The sequence below is a fragment of the Somniosus microcephalus genome, chromosome 6, assembly GCF_052327205.1.
Source record: "Somniosus microcephalus isolate GS21.2 chromosome 6, FLI_Smic_1.0, whole genome shotgun sequence".
NCBI classification, from domain to species: Eukaryota; Metazoa; Chordata; class Chondrichthyes; order Squaliformes; family Somniosidae; genus Somniosus; species Somniosus microcephalus.
In genome coordinates, this window is record NC_140992.1 from 204,725,186 (window position 1) to 204,737,484 (window position 12,299).

At 44.7% G+C, this 12,299-nt stretch overlaps 1 protein-coding gene across 3 annotated transcripts in view; it reads left to right on the forward strand.

Moving 5' to 3' along the window:
- Positions 1-10,265, forward strand: part of fhod1 (formin homology 2 domain containing 1) — a 510,535-nt gene extending 500,270 nt beyond the window's left edge. For all 3 annotated transcript variants that reach the window (XM_085991267.1, XM_085991268.1, XM_085991269.1), the window contains one exon: positions 8,059-10,265. In XM_085991267.1, coding sequence (XP_085847393.1) covers positions 8,059-8,141 — 83 coding nt within the window. In that variant the 3' untranslated portion in view covers positions 8,142-10,265. The remainder of the gene's footprint in view (positions 1-8,058) is intronic.
- Positions 10,266-12,299: the final 2,034 nt, after the last annotated feature.

The following is a 12,299-nucleotide window of genomic DNA, read 5'->3' on the forward strand; positions in this document are numbered from 1 at the left end:
GCCTGTTAACTACCTGTTAACAGGCAGTTAATTGGCACTAATCCCCTTCCCGCCTCGGGGAGGCGGGTCCCAGTGTGGGTCGGGTACCCGCCTCCTTTGAAACTGGCATGGAGGCAGTTTGGGTGCGGGATGGGGTCGGGACCCCCAATTTTGGGATTTTAACCCCCCACACGCCTCCAATCCCGCCTCCACGGCCCAATGAAAATCCTGCCCAATGTCTTTTTTTTAATGTCTTGATGAAAAGGACTTTGGCTTTCTTTACATTATTAAAAATAAAGATTTTTGTGGAGTCTTTGGCATCTTCTAGAAATGGGCTGGGAAAAATTGGAAGGGAGACTGATATCTGGGCCATCTCTGGTGCTCCTGACAGCCGTTTGGAGGAGGCGGTGATGACTGGGAGAAAGCTGTGTATCAGCTCCAAACATCAGCCCAAAATCTAGGAGGAATGCGGGATGAAGGTACAAACAATAAATTGGGACCTTATGAAAAGTGCAAAATTTATTCTTGAAAGATTCAACCTACAACACTTGCTAAAAGTCATGCGGGCTGAATTGGCAGTCCACCTCGCCCTCCAGGATCTATGACGGAGGGAGTGGAGGCAACAAGGAAGATGGGACCATGTGCGCAGAGTGAGGAGGAAGAAGACGAGGAACAGGGGGGGGGAAGTGAGGAGGAAGCCGGACAATCGGGCTTCCGGACAGGCAGCCCGTGACCGGCTCATCAGACTCCGATTTGAATGAATGAAACTTCACATCCCCATCATACCATCCCTGTCTCAGACCATATCACAGCGTCCTCCTGGGCACAAAGGTGAAATGAGAGAGAGCACAAAATATTCCAAACTCTTAATAAATTTATGCATAAACATATCACACATATCATATACATTCTAATAACTAATGACCCTTGTGCCTGCCATAGTTGAATAGCTGTCATTGTGTGCAAGGTGTGAGATGTGGCTGTGAGTGTTGGTAGGTAGAGATTGCTGGTGGGTGAGTGCTGGGGGTGTGGTGCATTGAGCAGTGTGTGAAGCTTGTGATACAGCTAGTGGTATGTAGCATTTGTTGAAGCCTTCACTCACCTTGCCCACCCGTGTGAGATTGTTAAAAAGTTATTCCTGCAGTGGGTGTGGGTCCTGGGAACCACAGTGCTGTCTGTGATGTGGTGTGCCACCTCCCTCCACATAATGCGGCAGACCTCTGGCGAGGGCCTCCTGCCAGTTGGTGGGTACAGGACCGGCCGCCTTCTCTCCACCGCTAGGGGGAGATAGAAGAACAGATATGTAGGCAAATCTCAGAGAAGTGTAGAAATAATAGGGTAATAATAGTAGGGGATTTCAACTTCCCCAATATTAACTGGGATAGTCAGAGTGTGAAAGGCTTAGAGGGTGCGGAATTCTTAAAGCACATCTAGGAGAGCTTTTTGAGCCAGCATGTAGAAAGTCCTACAAGAGAGGGGGCGGTACTGGACCTAATTCTAGGGAATGTAGCCAGGCAAGTAGTAGAAGTGTCAGTAGGAGAGCATTTTGGTGACAGTGACCATAATTCGGTGAGATTTAAGGTAGTCATGGAAAAGGACAAAGCTGGACCGGAAATAAAGGTTCTAAATTGGGGGAAGGCCGATTTTAATATGATGAGGCAGGCAGGGTCTGGCTAAAGTGGACTGGGATCAGCTACTTGTAGAAAAATCCACATCAGAGCAGTGGGAGTCATTCAGAAAGGAAAGAGAGAGAGTACAGCAGCAACATGTTCCCGTAAAGGTCAAGGGTGGGACCAACAAGTCTAGGGAACCCTGGATGTCAAGGGATATACAAGAATGGATTAGGGAAAAAGGGAGGCTTTTGGCAGATACAAAGGACTAAAAACAGTGGAAGCCCTAGAGGAGTATAGAAAGTGCAGGGGGGTACTTAAAAAAGAAATTAGGAGAGCGAAGAGGGGGCATGAAAAAACACTGGTGGGCAAAATAAAGGAAAACCCCAAGGTGTTTTATAAGTATATTAAGGGCAAGAGGATAACCAGGGAAAGAGTAAGGCCCATTAGGGACCAAAGTGGCAATCTGTGTGTAGAGCCGGAAGATGTAGGTGAGATTTTAAATGAATATTTTGCATCTGTGTTCACTATGGAGAAGGACGATGTAGGCATAGAAATCAGGCAGGGGGATTGTGATATACTTGAACAAATTAGCATTGAGAGGGAGGAGGTACTAGCGGTTTTAGTGAGCTTAAAAGTGGATAAATCCCCAGGCCCAGACGAGATGTATCCCAGGCTGCTGTGTGAGGCAAGGGAGGAGATTGCAGGGGCTCTGACACAAATTTTCAGAACCTCTCTGGCCACAGGGGAGGTGCAGGGGACTGGAGGACAGCTAACGTAGTACCATTATTCAAGAAGGGTAGTAGGGATAAACCAGGGAATTACAGGCCAGTGAGCCTAATATCATTGGTAGGGAAATTATTGGAAAAAATTCTGAGGGACAGAATTAGTCTCCACTTGGAGAGGCAAGGATTAATCAAGGATAGTCAGCATGGCTTTGTCAGGGGGAGATCATGTCTAACCAATTTGATCGAATTTTTCGAGGGGGTGACTAGGTGTGTGGATGAGGGTAGTGCAGTTGATGTAGTCTACATGGACTTCAGTAAGGCCTTTGACAAAGTCCTGCATGGGAGACTCGTCAAGAAGGTAAGAGCCCATGGGATCCAGGGCAATTTGGCACATTGGATCCAAAATTGGTTTAGTGGCAGGAGGCAGAAGGTGGTGGTCGAAGGTTGTTTTTGTGACTGGAAGCCTGTGTCCAGTGCTGTACCTCAGGGATCGGTGCTGGGTATTTTGCTGTTTGTAGTGTACATTAATGATTTAGATATGAACGTAGGAGGTATGATCAGTAAGTTCGCAGATGACACGAAAGTTGGTGGAGTGGTAAATAGCGAGGAGGGAAGCCTCAGGCTACAGGACGATATAGACAGGTTGGTCAGATGGGCAGAACAGTGGCAAATGGAATTTAACCCTGAAAAGTGTGAGGCGATGCATTTTGGGAGGACTAACAAGGCAAGGGAATACACAATGAATGGTAGGACCCTAGGAAGGACAGAGGATCAGAGGGACCTTGGTGTGCATGTACATAGATCCCTGAAGGCAGCAGGACAGGTAGATAAGGTGGTTATAAAGGCATATGGGATACTTGCCTTCATTAGCCGAGGCATAGAATATAAGAGCAGGGAGGTTATGATGGAGCTGTACAAAACGCTAGTTAGGCCACAGCTGGAATACTGTGTGCAATTCTGGTCACCACGCTATAGGAAGGATGTGATTGCATTAGAGAGGGTGCAGAGGAGATTCACCAGGATGTTACCTGGGCTGGAGCGCTTCAGCTATGAAGAGAGACTGGACAGGCTGGAGTTGTTTTCCTTAGAGCAGAGAAGGCTGAGTGGGGACCTGATTGAGGTGTACAAAATTATGAGGGGCATAGATAGAAAGAAACTTTTCCCCTTAGTAGAGAGGTCAATAACCAGGAGGCATAGTTTCAAGGTAAGGGGCAGGAGGTTTAGAGGGGATTTGAGGAAAAGCTTTTTCACCCAGAGGATGGTTGGAATCTGGAACTCACTGCCTGAAAGAGTGGTAGAGGCAGGAACCCTCACAACATTCAAGAAGCATTTAGATGAGCACTTGAAACGCCATAGCATACGAGGCTACGGACCAAGTGCTGGAAAATGGGATTAGAATAGATAGGGCTTGATGGCCGCGCAGACACGATGGGCCGAAGGGCCTCTTTCTCCAAAGCTTCATGGGAAAACCTGCGGGCTTTCTTACTGGGGCGGCAATCTGCCATCTGGATTTGTAAATAAGGGCTCCTTCTCCTTGTCCTCCTTCTTATGGTTGTTGAGGCAGCTGCACACCCAACAATGCTGAGAATGAGGTGCTACAGCATCAATGAACTTCCCCTTTAAGTAGTGAAAAAAGCCTGTGGCAATCATGACTTGCGATTAGACTGCCCCCGATATTGGTCCCGCCTTTGAGCTTGGGATTTTAGACTAGATTTAAGACTGAAATCATTTTATTGAGCAGTGGGGATGAATTTTGCGTGCAGTTTAGACCATTTTCAGCTGGCGCTAATTCACCATTTTTATTCCTAATACCGCCCATTCCTTAGCTATAACGAATTTCTAGCAGAATCTTTTTAATGTTCATTCTACAGCTGTAATTGCAGACTGAATTTTGTGAGAAAACCCTTAGATTTAAAATGTTTCAAGGCATAGGAAACTTGGTAGTTTGATAACTGCAAGCTGACCATGAGTAATTGCATTACATTTATCCATGTTCTTGTTACTTGAATATCGCTTTATTAATTACAAAGACACTTCTCAATCTGTAGCAAAGGGAAGTGTCTCTTCTTGAATTTTGTGGGTTTCTACCCCTCTTTGTTGCACTTTCACTCACTCGCTCACTCACTCAATTTCTTTTCTCAGCAGTGAAGTTCAGATACAGATCCTCAGCGCACTCATACTACACCCCTCAGTGAGTGATTTTTAGGCAGGTGTTAACCTGTAAGAAATGTGGTATAAGGCTGCTGAATGTTCATATTGGAGCTTTGCTGTTTGTTAGATATACCCCCTTATCTTTATCCTTCCAAAGTTGTTTATTTTCTCTTCTCCTTGCAAGCAGCTCACTATAACATATCTTGCCGTGTACTGACATGGTGATCATTTGGGAGGAAACACATTTCAAGCAGAATGTGGTGGATGTTTTCTCCTCTTCCCTCCCTTAAAGTGGAATGTCTCCCATCAACATCCATTACTTTCCCTGCTCTGATTGTGAACAGATAAAATTCCTTTCACTGACGCATGTAAATTGGCGTGATGGGCCACTTTGGGACTTGAACTGCTGACTTACTGGTTGTGATGTTACACTGTCCAAGTATCTGAGCTAGTGGGGCATTTTATAATGAAAAATGTACGTGCACCTTGTATTATTCATATTTCTGTAGTTCCTCAGGGCACATAAAACTGTCACTAAGGATTATGAAAAGTACCATGGCATGCTCACACCTTTGTCTAGCTTTTTGAGATTTAGTGAATGAATCACACTCTCACGAGGGACCTTTTGCCAAACACCCCTCAGTTTTATGGGTGCGACACACGCTGGTTTTTATCATGCAAAATATCAATTGCATTGTAGTAATAGTTTATACAACTTTCTTTGAAGGAAGCCTTTTTATAAATAAGTGACACAATACTGACTGTTGGAGCGAGCCAATTAATTCTCAGTTTGAAACTGCCAACAGAAATTGAAGTATTTAATGCAACCGCACCATTGTTGCAGAGAAAGAAAGCCAATCATTGACCTTGAGCCTGACATTTATAAGGAACTTACTGATCGCTCACAGACCCGGGCAATTTACACACCACTACAATTCCCTCAGAGAGCAATAATTAGAACTTGCATTTATATAACACTTTTAAAGTTATAAAGCATCTCAAGGCATTTCACAGGAGCTTTATCAAACAAAATTTGACACCGAGCCACATAAGGAGATATTAGGACTGGTGATCAAAGAGGTAGGTTTTATAGAGCATCTTAAAGGAGGAGAGATAGGTAGAGAGGCGGAGAGGTTTAGGGAGAGAATTCCAGAACTTAGGGCCTTGGCAGCTGAAAGCATGGCCACCAATTGTGCAGCGATGAAAATCATGGATACGCAAGAGGTCAGAATTGGAGGGCTGCAGAAATCTCAGAGGGTTGTAGGACTGGAGGAAGTTACAGAGATAGGGAGGGGTGAAGCCATGGAGGGATTTGGATGAGAATTTTAAAATTGAGGCATTGCCGGACCGGTTGCCAGACCAGGAGCCAAATGTAGGCCAGCGAGCACAGGGGTGACGGGTGAACAGGACTTGGTACGAGTTAGGATATGGGCAGCAGAATTTTGGATGAGCTCAAGTTTACGGCGGGTGCAAGGTGGGAGGCCGTCCAGGAAAGCATTGGAATAGTCGAGTCTAGAAGTAACAAAGGCATGGGTGAGGGTTTCAGCAGTTGATGAGCTGAGCCAAGGGCGGAGATGGGTGATGTTATGGAGCTGGAAGTAGGCAGTCTTGGTGATGGAGAGGATATGGGGTCGGAAGCTGAATTCAGGGTCAAATAGGATGCCAAAGTTGTGAACGATCTGATTTCGCCTCAGACAGTAGCCAGGGAGAGAGATGGAGTCGGTAGCTAGGGAACAGAGTTTGTGACGAGGACTGAAGACAATGGCTTCGGGCTTCCCAATATTTAATTGGAAGGAATTTCTGCTCATCCAATACAGTGGCCTTAATGACAGACCAGATGATCAGCTAAACATCATGACCAGATTACCTGTGAGCAATGTGACAGGAGATCTGCTGGTGTAATCTAAACAAAGTTAGGTATGTTCAGTATTGTACTGATATATCACTATGCACCTACAGCTCAGTGGCAAGTTGTACCAATTTTATGACTGTTCAATGAATCTAATGTACAATAATAATACAATAGTCATTTGATTTGCAGAATAATCGTTCATGCCCTGCCATTGGTGATTGTTAATTTTCTTTTTCTTTGACTTTTGTCAGAACTTTTTTAGCTGGGTCCAAATGAGATTTCAGATAAATTGTTTTCACACTTGTTGCAACAATGAAAATGCAAGTTTTCCAGCATTTTCTCTCTGTGATTGTCATCTTACAATTTCTACATTTTCTCATCACTTTCAGCATGCAAATTGGCTTTTTCTTAGACAGCTGATTAAAGGAGTATTGTCTTTGTTTTGTAGGGAGGGGATGAACTTGAAGCTGGTTTCATTAGTGTGTCCTATGCATGTCATTATGGTACATGTTGCTAAACATGTTGATAAGCAGGATTGTAAAGTTCTGTCAACAGTTCCTGTTAAAAAATGATTTCTTAAACATCTTTTATTTGAGGGGGAGGAGGTAAATGTTATCACCTGCTAAGTGAACAGTCAATACTGGGGACTGGAACATTTTTTCTAGTTTTGCCCCCTCCCCACCCAGTGCCATTATCCAGCATGCCAGGTCAGATGTTAGCTGTGGCTCAGTGGGTAGCACTCTCACCCCTGAGTCAGAAGGTTGTGGGTTGAAGTCTCACTCCAGGGACTTGAGCACAAAATCTAGGCTGACAGACCAGTGCAGTACTGATGGAGTGCTGCACTGTTGGAAGTGCTGTCTTTCGGATGAGACATTAAACCAAGGCCCCGTCTGACCTCTCAGGTGGACATAAAAGATCCCATGGCACTATTTTGAAGAAGGGCGGGGAGTTCTCCTTGGTGTCCTGGTCAACATTCATCCCTCAACCAACATCACATAAAAAAAGATAATCTGGTCCTCATCGCACTGCTGTTTGTGGGACCTTACTGTGCCCAAATTCGCTGCTGCATTTCCTACATCACAACAGTGACTAAACTTCAAAAAGTATTTCTTTGGCTGTAAAGCACTTTGAGACATGCTGAGGTTGTGAAAAGTGCTATATAAACACAAGTTCTTTCTTTCATTATAGCACAGCCAGATGCAGAGTAAATTGTAATCTCTTCTGTCCCAGTGACATGCCTTTCCCTCCATCTAAGAAGAACATTCCCAATGCATTAGAGTGAATTGTAATACCTCCTACAACAGCCATATTTACCACCTCCCTGAATGAGATGGTGTTGTGCTAGTTGGCAACATATCGGGGCAGTTCCGTGCTGCGGGTACATCCCATTAGGAATAACAACAGAAAACGCTGGAAAAACTCAGCAGGCCAGGCAGCATCCGTGGAGAGAGAAACAGAGTTAACGTTTCAGGTCAATGACCTTTCGTCAGAACTGGAAAAAAGCAGGAAATGGAACAGATTTTAAAGCAAGTTTAGGGGCTGGGAAAGGGGGGAGGGGATGAACGAACAAAAGGGAAGGTCAGTGATAGGATAGAAAGCAGGAGAGATTAAGAGACATTGAGAACTATTAGGAACTGAGTTGAGATTGTATCCTGCTCCAGCTCTGCTAGGGTGACCAATGTAGTAGACAGAAGTGTTTGGTTTACCTGTACTAATGGCGATTGCTCTCTCTGTGCAGTGCGAAGAACCCTGAAGAGTGGTCTGACCCCTGATGTAGTCCAAGCCTTGGGTTTGTCCAAAGCGCCAGAAGTAGAAGTATAAGACGGCTTGGATACGAGTGAAGCACAGTCACCATCAATGATATGAGACATCTACACTAACAGCACAGAAAAATTAAGAAAGCATTTTCATATTCCTCCAGATTCATGACAAGTCTCCGAACTTCACAAGTACTTTTAATTGTTACAGTGGCCCTGGGTCTTGTATTAGCACATTGTTGGGAGGAATCGTATATTGAACATAAATCATTTGAGCAGGGCTCACTAAATCTGACAGCCCAATTCATTCTAGGTAATGGATTCAGAGGGCAGATAGGAGTTCAGCCAAAACAATCATAAATGTCCCTTCTCCAGTTAGGCTGAGTGCTTTTTTCTCTCAAAACTACTAGTGTTCAACTAAAAACTCATATCTATTTTCTTCCCCAACAAATATTCTCCAATCCTTTCTTGAAGGCAGCGACTTTTGCTGAAGTACAGTTCTGCGGGTGTTGTTCGCCCTCCAGAACCTTTCCCAAGTGTGAATCTGGACAGTGAGTGGCATCAAGCTATTAGAGCATGAAGGGCTTCGCAGCTAAACTCGACCCTGTCCTCATCCACGGTGCATATGTGCACTTCCAGGAGGACTCCGTGGATGGTGATCGGGCATGGAAGCACTGGCCAATTTTTCCCTTCCCCATCCCAGAGACACGAAGACCCCTCCCCACTGGTGCTCTGTCAATAGTGAGTGAACCCACTACAGACCAGGGATTGGACTTGAGAGTTCCCTGGTAGATATGGCTCACCCACACATGATGCATTTACCCAATGAGCCAGCAGGTGTTGCCACTAAACTACTTGAAATACTATGGGGAGAAAATTGGGTTGCTTTGCGCCTCCGGCGCTAACGTGAAATTCAGCGGGAGGTTAGCGTTGGCGGTAGCGCCCCATGGCGCTGCGCCGCCATCACTGTGCGCAGTGCCCCGGCCACAACCTTGGGTTGCACCCCCTGACCTATCGTCAAACGATATGTCTGACAGGGTCAGGGTGGCGTTTTTGCAGCTGCGGCGGCGCTACTTAAAGGGCAAGTGTCGGGTGGACATTTTTTTTTGGCCGACTGCCAGCACCTGCCCCCTTCCCCTTTTTTATTTGGGGTGCCAGCCGCAATCGCTCAGCCCAGCACTCCTCTTGAGTGCCGGGCTGTTTTCCCGGCACCCCGCTCCCTGGTGGTCCAGCAGGGCCCCGGTGTGCGCAGCGCTAGGCCCCTCCCCTTTAATCAGGGGAGGGAGGCCTGCAATGACGTGGCACTATGTGCCGACGCACGTGGCGCTGTTACATGTTGCGGCGCAAAATCACTGGTAACACCCAAGAAGGAGGAGGAGCACTTCCAGTAGCGCCCCACCTCCTGCTTGGGGCACTACCACTGAATTTACGGTGCTAACTTTTTCGGGGCGTTACAATTAGCACCCCGGCGACGTTATCGCCCCAATGGGGGTGCCACTGAATTTTTCCCCTTATGGACATTAACTAGCTATGGGCTTATTGGAACGGTCATGTCTATAACCATAAGTGTTTAAATTTTGTAAAATGACTGGTTGTTAACCAGCATAACTATGTTGTAAAGATATTTTAAACTGACAGGGTGGAGAATTGATATGAATAATAATGATTACTACATTGCAGTAAAAGAGGATAAAGTATATTCATTTGTCAGACTACAGTAAAATTATATTTGGAGTTGTCTTTATGTAGCATATTAAAATCTGTTGGCAGATATGCACAGACCAGCATACTTGTGTGTGATCCAAATTATGGATAAAATTTGCACTGGGTGTCACATGTATCTTTTAAATGACCGTGTAGAGGCAGTATTAAGATCACACTTTCTAAAAACCACTAATTGACAGCTCAATCAATATATTTGTTGCAGGGCAGTCCCAGCAACTGTGTATAAAGCTCCAAAAGTACCTTCCTTCAAATGGTTTGCAAGGTTGCTGAATTAAACAGATAGGCAGAAATAAGCAATTATTCTAAGTGTTACAAATACATACCACTCTACTTTTAAAAAAAAGATCAAAGGTCCTTTAGGATTGTGTGATGTATTTTCATAAACTTTATATTTTTATCCATGAGATTTCGTTTTATGAATGTTTGTATAAGGGTTGTTGCAACAATTAAATGTTTCACGTTTTTCTCGTGTTGCTTTGCTTTTTCTTTGTAGGCTGTAGGAGAGATGAAAATTTGTGGTTCCGGTGGTTTATTTTTGCCATCTCCTCCACATGCCTTGAGTATAAGTATTTGAAACAGAGGTCTTTGGTTGATTGAGAGAATAAGAGTTCTTCCATCGCCCAATACAAAGGCACTTCAAGTCTTTGTCATCTTTCTCTGCTCTATTAGGCCCTCCGTGCTCCACACACTATTCTCGCACAGAGAATGGGACAAGTGGTCAGCTGCTGGGCATCTGCTAATAACACCAGCAGGTAGACAACAGCAACTCTGGCTACTTCTTCAAGTAAAGTTCCCTCCATTTCAGGTCTGGGAGTACCACACGCGCATTCCAAGCTGCTTCTTTACAGTTTGGTTAAGTCTGTGATCACATTGTGTGGAGAATTGTAACTACAAACTAATCTCCTATCACTCTACTGTGTAGCTGATTAAACACAAAGCGATATTTCTGCAGAAGGGAACTCTGGCACTTTAGCATGAACATTCAAAAGCCATACAATTATTTCACAAGGTAAATACAGACAAGGAAGGACGTTCAGTCCACGTTCACACATCTGTCTAAAAAGAAAAACTGAAGACTCCTCCTATTACATCATCCAACTTGCTCTTGAATCACTCTAAAGTTTTCGACCCCACCCCTGTTTGTAAGTCCATTCCATTCTGCCCAACATCAGCCCTAAATTGTTGGAGGTGCTGCATTGTCAAAAATGCTGTATTTAAGATGCGACATTAAACTGAGGACTCATCTGCCTTCATGGGAGGACATAAAAGGTGCCATGGCTGACGTGTTAGGAGATCAGAAAGTTCTCCCAGTGCCCTTACCAACATTCATCACTGAATCCCAAACCACCAAAATAGATTATATGGCTGCTGGGGAATAGGAAGTGTCTAGTCGTGATGTTCCAGTCATCATGAGTGTGGGGCAGGCTTGATCCGCTGGTCTTTTCGTATGTTTGTATGAACTGAGTATTCACTTTATTAGTGTTTATATGGTGCTTTGCTGTATGTAAATTAGCCACGCATTTGCCGACAAAGTAACAGTGATTGCATTTCAAAAGTAATTAATTGGCTGTGAAGCACCTTGCAACATCCTGATGATATGAAAAGCACTATAATAACACAAGTACATTCTTTGCTTAAATTCACCCTTCACTGCTTTGAGCCTGTGCTCCCTTATCCTACTGTCATGATTAACCTTGAAGTAGTGCTCTGGGTTTACTGTTTTTATACCATTTAATAGCTTATACTTTTGTAAGCTCCCCCTTGTCACCTTTCAAGCCTAAGGAGCCTCAGAGTTCAGTCTCCTGCCATTAAGGTTAGTCTTGTAGTTCTCTGCATTGCCTCCAGGACAGGAATGCTCTAATCGTGTCCTGGTGGCCAAAACTGAAACAATACTGTACTTAAGGTGCAGTCTGACCAGAACACAACATTTTCTGACTCAACTTTTATTTTTTGGCAGTATAGTTCAGTATTTTGTACACTTTGTTGATTGCTACTGCACAGTGACTTGACGTGTTCAGTGCCAAGTCAATTAGCATCCCCAACTTTCACTCAACGTAAGCTCGAGGAACAGCACCTCATCTTTCAATTAGGCTCTTTACAGCCTTCTGGACTCAACATCGAGTTCAACAATTTCAGACCATAACTTCTGCCCCAATCTTTTTTTTCTCTCTCACACGGCAGCTGTCGTTCATTCTGCCATTGCCATTTACACTTCATCTAGAGTCATCTTTTGTTTCTTAACTTGTCCCATTACCATCTCCTTTTGCCTTGCACCACCATCCCTTTTGTCTCTTAATCTCTCCTGCCTTCCATCCAATCACAGACCTTCCCTTTTGTTCTTTCCTCCCCTCCCCCACTTTCCCGGCCCCTACACTTGCTTAAAAACCTGTTCCAGCTCCAACTTTTTCCAGTTCTGATGAAGGGTCAGCGACCTGAAACGTTAACTCTGTTTCTCTCTCCACAGATGCTGCCTGACCTGCTATTTCCAGCATTTTCT